Source organism: Rhopalosiphum padi, chromosome 3, assembly GCF_020882245.1.
Source record: "Rhopalosiphum padi isolate XX-2018 chromosome 3, ASM2088224v1, whole genome shotgun sequence".
In the NCBI taxonomy this organism is placed as follows: Eukaryota; Metazoa; Arthropoda; class Insecta; order Hemiptera; family Aphididae; genus Rhopalosiphum; species Rhopalosiphum padi.
This window is the reverse complement of record NC_083599.1, coordinates 64,893,245-64,905,723: the sequence shown is the minus strand read 5'-3', so window position 1 is coordinate 64,905,723 and position 12,479 is coordinate 64,893,245. Positions and strand designations below refer to the sequence as shown.

Below are 12,479 nucleotides of genomic sequence, written 5' to 3'. Positions count from 1 at the left end.
CACCGTGTATCTAGTTACTATTGATATTATGATAAATTAAAAAATTATATTCATACTTAAACGTAACGTTATCTATTAATTTTAAAAATAATGACGCAGGTCGCCAGTGCTGTGGAACAGCTGGCTGACCATTTCAGTCATAACATGTGATGTCTAGGTTTGGTATTGCGGAGATGGCAGGTGTGTATTAGCTATTATCCACCGTATTTAGATATAGTATTGAATATACTATAATATTTATAATCAATGGCTTAACCATTCTATGAACTTTCTTCCCTATCCCCTCCAAGGCATAACAATTATTAACAATATTCGGATGTGATTATCGTTAACTCCAGATAAATTTCGTTTTGACAACTGATTTTTACTTTTGGTTTTGATTAATTTCACAGTACCGTAGAGCTGAACGAATATTTTATCATTCGTAAGTCACAAACGGATTAGGTACTCAAATAGAATACTATTTTTATAAATATGTTTATAAATTGGCTATTTTGATTTTTTTCAATTTAATTTAAATTAAATTAAATTTTTTTATTTTCTGTACAAAAAAAATGAAAATAAAAAAGTATATATTATACGTGTAGCAGAAGTGTTTATTAATTTTATGAAAAAAATAAATTTGAAAATATTGATTAGACAGAAGTTATTTCATTTCTAAGAACACCGTGATACACTCTGTTTATGGAGGTTTGACAATTGATAAAGGAATTGTTAACGGTTCGGACTTTTTTAAGTACAACAATATGCTAGAGCTATCTTTCATTACAATGGCTTAAATCAGTGAAGTAAATAAATATATTCTAGTATTATTTATTTTATTAATACATTAAACATATTTTTTATTCTATTTAAAAAAATTAATGCTGTTAAATTTTCTTAAGAAATTTTTCAGACAACTCTGAGCTTATATTTTTATATAATATATAAATAAATAATGATGACGCCCATGCTTACGTAAGCGATCATAATTTTATTTACTACTCATTTGAATAAAAGTAATCGGTTGTTATACAAATGAATATATGTATTTAGCTATAACAAATTAATTGCTATTATGATCAATGAATATTATAATAGATGAATATAACTATTTATGTATCAGTAATATTATTTAACTTGGCGCAGTCTTTGATAGGGTCTTCACTTAAAAAACCACGTAACATCATCGACAATGATATAAACTTATCTTGATTATTACAATCACATGTTGCAGCTCGGTCAATTGTATCAATATATCTTATTACTATTCCTTTTGCATGTATGTCTTTCGCAAATTTACCCTATAAATTAAAAAAAACGATATTGAAATTCCTACATAAAAAATACTCAATATATTTTATAAAATATTACTTTTTGATATAATGAATCAGCATTATCAGCACACCAATATCTATTATAGTGGTCATTTTCACAATACTAAAATTCTTCATAACAAATTTCAAAAATTGTTAAAGAAATGTTATTAGAATATTTTTAAAGAAATGTTATTAGAATATTTTTAAAGTAAAAGTGTCTAGTGTCTACACATAATATAGCTAAAATATGTTTAAAAAAATATGTAACATATTTATACTTGTATACACTACACATCTGCCTAATGCATGATGGGTTGTATTAATGTAGGTCATTAAAACCAACTCCAATAGTGTCGTTTTATAATCAATTTTAAATAACGTTTTAGTAAATGAATCAGAATAATAAATCAGTATTATTTGTATACTTTTTGATATGTCACACAGCAAGTGTATAGATCTTCGGTCGATGTGTCATTAACATCTGGATTTACTGAAAATAGAAGATACATTTTATCCTTGGCAATCTTTGATTTGTTCAAAGCATTTGCAAATGTTGTCTGAAAAATAAAATATTTACAAAGCGAAGTTAGGTACCTACCTATAAGTACTTTACCAAGGAATAATTGCTATTATTCAACGGAACAATTCCACCTTTAAACAGATCATTACATGGATTAAACATTCCAAATCCAATTATATAATATTCCATAAGACCATTCAACTTCTTAAAATCAAACCCTATCAAACGAAACGAAAATAATTTTTCCATGGATAAAATTTTTAATTAATAATAAATAAACTTAATCATATGTTAATATATTAAATATTTGCTTAAGCTACTCACAACCCGTGGCCGTTGCATTGTTAGTATTATCTATCATGTTTCTTGCATTCACATATAATCCAATTTGACAAGAAGTATTTTGTTTTACTATATTAGCATATTGTTTTAAGTTGTCATCACAATTATTGGTTAAATTCTATAGACAAAAAATGATAATTTTATCAGCATCATTTCAATTTTAAAATCCAATTATTCTCTAGAACAGCATTTTCTAAAATGTGATTTGTAGATTGCTGGGGGTTAACATGTACACCAGGTGGAAACCGCGAACGTCAGTTTAAAATATTATATATTTTTTTATATATACGAAAATACTAATAAATTTTTTGTATTGCACTAGAAAATATACTATTAGATATAAATACACAATAGTATTTAAGTCAAAGATTATGCAGAAATATCAAAAGCACCAATAAGACCATTTATGCTTTTTTTAATAAATTTATTTTTGTGAAATAATTTTTCTACTCGTTGTTATACCAATAATAAATATAAAAAAACTATTAAGAGTGGTATCAGATTTACATTTATGAACCCAACTACTCGTATTTAATATGTATCCTAATATATACACAATTTATAATATTGAAAAAATAACACCAACCATCGACTATCACATTGGACTTTTACTTTATCTAATGAAACAAATTATATATTTAAACATTTATTCGTGTCATTAAGCTAATTTTATGTCATAAAAATACGTATAATTAATTTAGAATATTAAGTAATAAAATTATTAATACAATTTATTAATACTTCAAATTTTTAATTGAATTTCATTTTTATTCAACCTATAAAGTTATGTAATTTTTTAAAATCGTTCTCTCATTTCAACACTGACTCCAATAGGTTCTTGTGCCCTTAAGACGCTAAGTAAAAAATGGTTCATTTATGATTATAAATCTATAGTGTATCTAAAAAAAATAATGTTTGTTTATACAATTATTATTTCCTTAACAGGTTGATACTTACCAATTCTAAAGTATATAGAATAAACCCCGTTATATTGTATTTATCTAAAAGGTGTTTTATATTATTTATATTGTGGGTTGTATTATCTTTATCATTTGTCAAACATTTCGACTTTTCATATTTAATATATAAATACAGTGGTTTATTCGTGTATAAAAGCCACTGTACATTATCTGTAATTTAATAAAGAATTATTTTAATTTATATACAAATATAATATAGTGATTTTGATCATAGTAGATTGTTCAGTTATATGATCATATGATCACTTTCTTTTAATATACCGAAAATAATCTTATAGGATCAAAAACAGCAATTAAAATTATTAGTTATAAATTAAATGTATTTTTGGTTATAAATTGATAAAAATTGAATTGATCAATTTAATGAATAATAGATTGAAATTATATAATAGATGAAATTAAATTTTAACATTAAAATTTTTAAAAAAAAAATCTAAAAAATAATTTCATATATTTATATTATAAATTAGTTCAAACAAAGAAAAAATATTTTTTCTATTAGGAGCAATCCAAAGGAGCAGTACGAGCCGTAGAGCCGCCGCCCAGCCGCCAACCATAAATAGTGCAGTCGGCATATCAATCAAATCTGTGAGTTGTCATATTATTCTCCCCCCCCCCATATTATTGTATTAGACGACACTAAGTCAAACACAAAATGAAAATATTGTAAAATAATAAATATAAAACATGTTATAAAAAATACAAAATAAAAGCTAAGGTTATATCAAGCAAATCAAAATAACTTAAAAATTGGTTACAATTTATAAAAAAAACTGAAGAAAATTGAAAATTTCATATTATATTTATATAAATAGTTCACAAATAGAAAAATTCTTTTAAACATTTTAACATAAATAAAAAAATTATAAAACATATATACATCTGCGGTTATTCATTATTAAGTTACATCAAAAAAGTAATGTCAATTTGTCAACAATTAGATTAATGTAACAATTTTTATATTTTGTTTTTCACGATTATAAAAACAGGTAGGTACTCATAAACTTTTAAGTATGAACTATCTAATGTACAAACTAGATCCATTATTATATTCAAAAACATCCCATTTTTGAAAATCGAACATTTTATCGATAACATACCCACTGTGCAATTTTACATTTCATGAGGACATGCAACATCCTCATATGCGTTGCATTGGCGTTACTGTAACGTCCCTGTGCTTGTTAATGACCGTAACAATTTTACACTCAGAAAACGTTATCTTTATGTTTCCTTGTACCATACCATATATGTTTTTCCGAAACGTTATCGAAATGTCACCTTTAAACATCGTATGTATGTTTAAAAGGAAAGGAAGTATTATAAAAAAATAATTAAATACACAATTTTTTAAATATTGGTATTTTATTTAAGTACCTATAGTAATAAAAATAAACAACATATTATTAAATATTTGAGATTATAAGTTACGTATATAAAATAAAATATGTATATTATAAAATGATATAAAACATAACATTTTCTTAAAAAAAAACCAATATTATAACTGACATATATGAATACTATAAATAAATAGTCTGTTGTGTTTCAATTTAAAAATAATTTCATAAAAATGTACATACTATTTAAAAAAACAAATACTTACAAGAGACATAAAATAGATATTTTAAGTTATAATAAGACTCCTATAGATATTAGATATTATCTATGTCTTGTTAATTCAGAGCATATCACTAACAAGAATAAAAAATTATAATAAATAAGGTATAGGTTAAAAATGAATCTTATTTGATATAAAAATTACAAATATAGAATTGATTATATTATATACAATATACATTTATAATTCAATACATACATTTATTTACTAAGTATAATCATATTAATAATACTTTTCAATAAATGTAGATTTAATGATTTAATGTAGAAATTATAGCTTTATCATTTGATAAATAAATAAAAAAGCATTTATATTTTATATCAGAAATATCAACTGTGAAGTTTTTTGATAAAACAATAGGATTTACTGTATGTAAGCCAATAATTAAAGATACAATTGGCTCAGTAAAAAGAGAGGAAGAATCCAAAAATTTTTGTACAATTAGCTTGAAGCCTAATTCATATTGTTAACAATCACAAAATGTCTGTTCTTTAACATAATATATTTGTCCCGTTTATTATTAATATTAATAGTTACTTTCAATTCTTTTATGAAAATTTTTTCAAATAATCTATCAGCAAGACAAAAATAAGGCAAAGGTGTTATGTTTATAATCTCTTTAACAATTACAATAGGATCGAGTACAATATCATTTGCTATAAAATATTTTTGCTTTTCCATTATTCGGTTAGTAACTTCCTGAAGAGGATATTTAGCACTTTTTATTGATTTTTTTATGTATTGCAGATAATTTTCATATTTAAAGCAACTGAAATTATCTAAACATCCATGTACTTTAACATACATTGGAAGATGTTATAAGCTATGTACATTGTAAGTCACAAAGTGAGCACCATACAAAGACGAGTACTGAGTTACAAACTCATTTAGTAAGCTTTGTGCTAAATTATTTAAAGTTCGACAGATATCAGGGGTTATTAGAATTCTTAATGCAAATACAAAGAGTTTAAAATGAGAATACATTTGTTTACTTAAATTTCCTTTTAAAACTATTAATCCAGAATGTATAACAAACATTCTCAATTCCGTAGCTTTATAAAATTCTATGTCATCTAAGCCTCTAGGTAAACGACTGAATTCAGATGGTACATACGATCGTAGGTTTAGCAAATTATTAGATATTCTAACTTTATTTTCCTCAATTAATCTTATATCCTTTTTCCCTCTAACCCAAAACTCTATTAAACGTTTTGTAACACCCAAGCAGACATTATGCATATAATCTAAACATACATCGTTTATCATATCAATTGGTAATAATTCAAGAGGGCTACTACCTTTGTGATATTCTTCTTGAGTTTTAGATCTAAAAGATTTGTCTGTCCTCAGAGGTGATTCTATTTCTAAAAATGCCATTCTATTATTAATATATGATCCTTCCTGGGTGCACGCAGTGCATCCAAAGTATGCATTAAAAGATTTAACATTTAATAAAAAACTTTTTGCTGGAGAATCACAAACTACATGGCCAACTTCAAACTGATAAATATTTCCATCGACGTTTAAGCCACAATTTAATAATGTTAAAAGATCAGATAAAAAAGGATTTAAAAATTCATGAATAGACTTTGGTTTTGAGTTCCCATGAAATATTCCTATAGGAAGTACATATCCTGACAACAAATTGCAATTTGTAAATTCAATTAAAATTGGCCAAAGTTGACTTTTTGAACTTCTAGATAATGGAGGACCATCCAAATTAATTCCTATCTTTAAAACTTTATTTGTGGTATAGATTAATGAATCATACTTTTTTAATATAGGTAATATCATATTTTCCAGACCCAAATGAATGTAAGACCCTTGTTCAATATTAGAAATCACATGCGTAGTAGGAGTTTTCATAAGTGTTCGAATATCTTTTGGTACATTAATACCAGCAGATTTAATAATTCTAAGTATGCAATTTGCACTGTTATGAGATACTTTAAACTTCAATACCCAAGATCTAAGTTCATCTTCAATGTTAAAAGATTCAATAATTTTAGAAGAATTATCATCAGAATCAACATCATCATGTATATTAAAATTATTATCACCTATATCATTGTTAAAAGAATTAGTATATAATTTATCATCAAGTAATGATGCAGATAAAGAATTACTATTTTTTTCAGGAAGTGGCAGTTTTAAATTATGATTAAATTCTAGCATTCTATTTGTACCACTCTTTGTAATACCAGATGTAGTCGTCAGATTGCAGTTATTTGATTGAAGATTTTTGTTATTAGGCTGTTTAAACTTCTGTTTTTCCACATTCAACATTTTTCTGAAGTTCCTAGTTGTCACTTCTCCAATACTTTTTTTTCCTACTGATTTTCTATTGTTATAAAAATAAACAAAAAACAAACAACATTGATAATATTAATATATTAAATGCAAGCAAAAATTTAGGTTTATACTAATGTATTTTATGTACAATCTAAACAAAAACAAAAAATAATGTATCCTTTAAAGTTTAAACCAATCAGTTAGAATATTACTTATTTTACAGTCTTTTATAAAAAACTAAATAAAAATATAGTTATGTATTAGAAGTTAATTTTGTTTTTCCCTATGAAGTCTTGTGTTAGCACGTCTCAACCATTCAGCAATTTCTACTTCTATATCTGAATTGGTAATATTGTTTTTAGAATTTTCTTTAACAACTTCTTTAAACAAAAAAATAAATAAATAATTGATAAACTGATTATTACGTCACCAAATAACAATATTTGATTTCAGAAATTATAAAATTACTTGTTAATATTTTGATTAATTCAGTATCTCCCATTTTAGTGATAATATTCTTTCCACGACCAGTCTTGGTACATTTTCCTGCATATTCATTTGTTAACATTTTAGACAATGATCTAACTATATGTTCCTTGCCATCCCTACCACCAATTGATCGAATAAAAAACTTCTAAAATAAAATAATGAATATATAATTTGTTATACCAATAGACATGTTATTGTGTTTATAAGTGAAAACAAATTATTTACCAGTTTTGAATCATAGCTATGTTCGTTTAATATACAAGATTCAACTAATAACAATCCTTCAGGGTTAGTTATTGGAAATTTGGATAAAAATGATTCATCTAATAATGCAGATTTATCTTCGGTGTTTTTAGATAAAATATTTTCTATATTTGCTATTTTTATCAAAATTCTATTCAACATCATTTTTATGGTTGGATCTATATTATTTATATAAAATAAAATATTAAAATATAACTTATAAAATCAATCAATAGGTATATAAATATATTGTTTGAAGCAAAGGTTGATAAAAAAAATTAGTTTAAGTTAGTTAGGTTGTATTAAAAACTTAAAATTATAATTAGGGTTCAGAATTTAATGTACTAAAAAAACATTGAAACATAAAGAAATTATTTTTTCAACACTAATATTATAAAACTAATTATTATTATTTATTACCATTATCTTGTTGAAGATTAATCTCATTGAATGTATCATTTAATTTTATTGGCTAAAACATTTATGTGAATTAAGGAAGATTTAGTTATTAAAAACAAGTTGTAAATTTATATGCTAAAGATTTTTCTACGTTTAGATTGATTCATAAAAATACAAAATATAATGGTAGGTTGTAATGGAATTAATTTATAACATAAGACATAAATACCTGGAGTGAAATGTCTGACGTTGAGCACACATTTTTAGTTTGATTTGATGTTGTTGGCATCAACTCTGTGTAATCTTCTTGCCTTAATTCTACACCAACTGTTTGTGAATAACTTGTTGAAGCTATTGCACCTTCCGGTGTAACTGGTACAGGTACAGGTAATGGATAATTTGTAGATGAAGCCATTACTTCAAAATAATTACCTAAATACAATTATTTAAATTAAAACTAATAACATTTGCAGATAAAAGAAATTAAATTGTAAACAATTACCATCCGAATCATTGCTTTGATCTGATATATTATCAAATAGAGATTTATTTTTCATAGCAGACATCTTTTTAATTCTTTTGGGCTTTGAGGCTTCATATTCTTCAATTTCAGTCTCTGTTGTGGATTTTTCAATTTCGACCTGTTGGTACCATGCTTTTCTAAAATTATCTGTGAAATAAATCAAATAATTTTTTTAAGAGTTAATTAATGGCTTTTTTTACAATTGTTTACAAATAAAATATACTAGCTAATTAAGTATTAAATTTGTTTTCATAAGTTCTTACCAAAAGTTTTGTTCCCACCATGAACTTTAACCTTGTACTTAGTCCATGTATAATCAGGCGCCTCTGCCATTTGTCGGACATCACTATCCACTTTGCAAGGTGGCCAGTAGCAAAACTGAGGATCAGTTAGAGTTAGCCAATTTATTGGTACTACACTATATTCCCTGTAATCAGGGAATAAGACAACCACCCACTTTGGAGAAACCTATAGAAGTAGATACCAGATATTGTTATGTTATATTATATTATATATTGAGTAAAGAGGATATCATCACACTGTTTGTTTTTTCCCTCTGGCCACACCCAACATAAACAGAGCACAGCTACGCAGAACTACTTTCTTTGTTTTTGAGTAATCTTAGATTAAAATCACACATTACAAAAATGATAGAGAATAATATTTTTGATGGTATGACAAGTAAAAATGCGTTTTTATATTTTATGTGAACCTTCATTAATCCGGCAGTAGCGTGGTCTAATAACTGTCGGATTACTGAGATTCTACTGTAATTAACATATTATATATATATAATATATATATAATTAATATATGTATTTAATAAAATTATATAAGCATTTTGTATTTTTATAATACAAATTAGCCCCTCCTATTTCATATTTCTAGATCCGACTCTATAAAAATGATTGTAGGTGCAAGCATTTTAGGTATCTAAGTTGCGCATGAGTCCGAGAAAAAAAACAAATATTGCACTGACATCCACTTAATAACAAAAACTACAAAACGTACCTATCAAGTTAATAAATAAAAAATATTTTAAAGTAAAACATACCTTTCTTTTATTATCGGCCATAATAAAATATGAATTTCGATGGCTCGATGCGGTTGTTGAATTGAAACAGTATAAAATAGTATAAAATACTAAAACGCGTAGTGCCGTATGCGTGTTGCAGCATAAGACAAACAAACTAGTCAGACGTACAGGACATAAATATAATGAAAACCTTGACGATTATATTAATGTCGATTACTTATATTGTTGAGTTAGTGTATGATAACATAAATAACAACATTATATAAATATAAAATATGGATATACGGTTTATTATGGACCATGTATACGGGTATCGGGGTATTACCCAAAAATTGGGAAACAATATCGCCGCGCTACGTCTAATTAAAAACAAGAGCCCTTCGATATAACACTGCCGGGACGTTCCATGTATCCCAGATTTTTCGGAACTATAAACAGCACACAAAAACATCTATGGTACGTTACATGACGTGGTACTTCATTGTTTATAACTTTGTATAGCACACAAAAACAAACCGGTGATATCGCGCTTATGTTACAAAGCAACGTTAATCATGAAACACTATAATAACGTCCCCAAAACGTTATGAAACATAAATTGCACAGTGAGTAATATCGTATACTCATCCACATAAAAAACACTTCATGATAAAATCAATATATACATTGCTCTGCTTGGAATTTAAAATATGCTAAATAACTCCTAGTTCGTAGTATCCGACTTCGCCTTATAAAACAATTTATTGTTATACGATATCAATAATAGTGTTAACTTACAATCATCAAATGTATTCAAATCATTTGCAGATTCATCATCCAATAATACTCCAGCATTATAAACAAATGAAGTACAATTTGTTGCTGAAGAAGGGTCCATGACTTCTTTTGGACAGTAGTATCCATAGACATCATATTCACCTAAATACGTACATGGTGCTATTCCAAGTTCTGAAAAGTTAAAATTATATATATTTCATATATTATAAACTGTAATAAATATAAATATAAATCTTATTTTTTTCATAAAAATTATATGTCAAGACTTCTTCGTGGGATAATGGATATTTTAATGAAAGTAGAAATGGAGTAGAAATCGTGGAAACCTGTTTCTGTGTCTCAATTATCGAAAAATAAATTTTAATCTTATAATAACTATATGTATATAATTTAATATTTTTTTTTAACTATTGATAAAAACTTGTTCTTGGTCATAATGCTAGACAGTTTTTATAAGCATCGAAATTTCAAATTTCAACTAAATTTGTCAAAATCACGAAAGCTTACAAATTTATTTGTAGATAAAAACTAATTATTGTGTTAATTTTAATTTTTAAGAATAACATCCAAAATTTTTCTAATCGGAAAATATGTATTTATATTTTAAGCACAACAATACAGCATAAAAATACAATTATAACTAATAAGTAATAATAATAATCATAACAACAATAATAATAATAAAAGAAATAAATAAACACAACATTTTGGCCAACTAGAACAATTTAGTTATAAGAATTGATATATATATATATATAAATTAATATTATTGTAATTAAATTCGCAAACATGAGTGTATTAATTAGGCCACGAAAATGAAAAAAAAATATAAAATGCGATTCGGGCACTTCCAATACTTATAATAATATAATAATTAAAACCAAATCATGGTAATTAGAGTACTCGAAAAATATAATATAATATGACGTGAGAATAACAGCATTAATAACAGTACGCACACCTCCAACATTATAAAATAATATAAGATGATTCGAACAAATGTCAAAACTTATTATATGTAAGAACTTTATATGCTTACTACTTGGGCGTTTGACAATCAAAACGATAACATATTATTATAATTCACATTATAGTTATAGATAATAATAGTTCATATAAAATATAATTCACAAATACATATTATATTTTTATGTGTTAGGTAATGTGCATGTGTGAGATTGGACCGGTCGACGACAAATAATACGGGTCGTAATATGTATATAATAAAAAATTAATAATATATATTAATATTAATAAGAATAAAATGTATAAAGCGTTGGTACTAAATAGTAAGTACTTACCTACATAAGTTAATAATTTATTTTATTATTATGTAATATAATATATGCATTTTCAAGTATATAATTATGTATTTTGTTTAACAATTTATTACCTGCTGTGCCATCACAAGTGTTCCATTCTATTCGAAGAACTAAACTCATAAGTAATATAAAATATTTCATTTTATATTTTTAGCGAATCATATAATATAATTTAGTTTATAGTTATAATATAACACACAATTAGTGGTATTAAACTAACGTGAAATATTTTCTAAATAATGCTTATTATAGTCGTATTTGAAATAGATATAATATATGACAATTGTTTACAATTGTACAAATAAATAAATAAACAAAACATACAATTATGCTTACGTAGGTAAAGTTTAATCGTATAAAATAAAATATAACAGTCTATTTCATTGGTAAAATAATCAATTCCCACACCATATATAATACACAGTAAGAACTCTTTACAACGAATAACTCTATATAATGTAAATATTACATTATGATTTATGATGGTTAGTTTGATATAATTATTGTATCCTCTTAATGACAAAAACTCTCTATAATGTAAGAACCTTAGTCCCTTGAAATTTGTTATTGACAGTTTTTACTATGTATATTATGTATCACCTATTGTAATAATTATTTTGTCCAAGCAAAAGCAAAA

The 12,479-nt window shown here is 25.2% G+C and overlaps 3 protein-coding genes across 6 annotated transcripts; all 3 read right to left on the bottom strand.

Moving 5' to 3' along the window:
• Window positions 1-863: 863 nt before the first annotated feature.
• LOC132926291 (uncharacterized) lies at window positions 864-12,056 on the bottom strand. 2 transcript variants are annotated; one of them, XM_060990636.1, is made up of 8 exons: window positions 11,914-12,056; window positions 10,521-10,691; window positions 3,118-3,290; window positions 2,143-2,278; window positions 1,912-2,036; window positions 1,724-1,855; window positions 1,354-1,419; window positions 864-1,283 (listed from the first exon to the last, which is right to left on the bottom strand). In XM_060990636.1, exons 1-8 carry the CDS (start codon window positions 11,981-11,983, stop codon window positions 1,095-1,097), a joined length of 1,062 nt encoding a protein of 353 aa, XP_060846619.1. In that variant the 5' UTR covers window positions 11,984-12,056; the 3' UTR covers window positions 864-1,094. The 2 variants fall into 2 exon arrangements, with proteins under 2 accessions (XP_060846619.1, XP_060846620.1); XM_060990637.1 differs by having other exon boundaries at window positions 1,105-1,283; window positions 1,354-1,427.
• LOC132923860 (uncharacterized) lies at window positions 5,375-7,047 on the bottom strand. Its single transcript, XM_060987836.1, has one exon. It carries the CDS (start codon window positions 7,045-7,047, stop codon window positions 5,578-5,580), a length of 1,470 nt encoding a protein of 489 aa, XP_060843819.1. The 3' UTR covers window positions 5,375-5,577.
• On the bottom strand, window positions 7,204-9,426 carry LOC132927518 (uncharacterized). Of its 3 annotated transcripts, XM_060992061.1 has the most exons (6): window positions 8,971-9,426; window positions 8,687-8,854; window positions 8,414-8,616; window positions 7,768-7,964; window positions 7,522-7,687; window positions 7,204-7,433 (listed from the first exon to the last, which is right to left on the bottom strand). In XM_060992061.1, the coding sequence occupies exons 1-4, from the start codon at window positions 9,038-9,040 to the stop codon at window positions 7,953-7,955; spliced, it is 453 nt and encodes a 150-aa protein (XP_060848044.1). In that variant the 5' UTR covers window positions 9,041-9,426; the 3' UTR covers window positions 7,204-7,433; window positions 7,522-7,687; window positions 7,768-7,952. The 3 variants fall into 3 exon arrangements, with proteins under 3 accessions (XP_060848044.1, XP_060848043.1, XP_060848042.1); XM_060992060.1 differs by lacking the exons at window positions 8,414-8,616; window positions 8,687-8,854; window positions 8,971-9,426 and having other exon boundaries at window positions 7,768-7,954; XM_060992059.1 differs by lacking the exons at window positions 7,204-7,433; window positions 7,522-7,687; window positions 7,768-7,964 and having other exon boundaries at window positions 8,348-8,616.
• Window positions 12,057-12,479: the final 423 nt, after the last annotated feature.

Coding starts and splice junctions, on each gene's coding strand:
- LOC132923860 (XM_060987836.1), bottom strand. CDS start 7,047: ATGTTGAATGTGGAAAAACAGAAGTTTAAACAGCCTAATAACAAAAAT.
- LOC132927518 (XM_060992059.1), bottom strand. CDS start 9,040: ATGGCAGAGGCGCCTGATTATACATGGACTAAGTACAAGGTTAAAGTT. Junction 8,855..8,970: donor TGGTGGGAACAAAACTTTTG/GTAAGAACTTAT, acceptor TTTATTTCACAG/ATAATTTTAGAAAAGCATGG. Junction 8,617..8,686: donor TCAAAGCAATGATTCGGATG/GTAATTGTTTAC, acceptor AATTGTATTTAG/GTAATTATTTTGAAGTAATG.
- LOC132926291 (XM_060990636.1), bottom strand. CDS start 11,983: ATGAAATATTTTATATTACTTATGAGTTTAGTTCTTCGAATAGAATGG. Junction 1,856..1,911: donor ATAATAGCAATTATTCCTTG/GTAAAGTACTTA, acceptor TTTATTTTTCAG/ACAACATTTGCAAATGCTTT. Junction 1,284..1,353: donor CTGATTCATTATATCAAAAA/GTAATATTTTAT, acceptor TTTAATTTATAG/GGTAAATTTGCGAAAGACAT.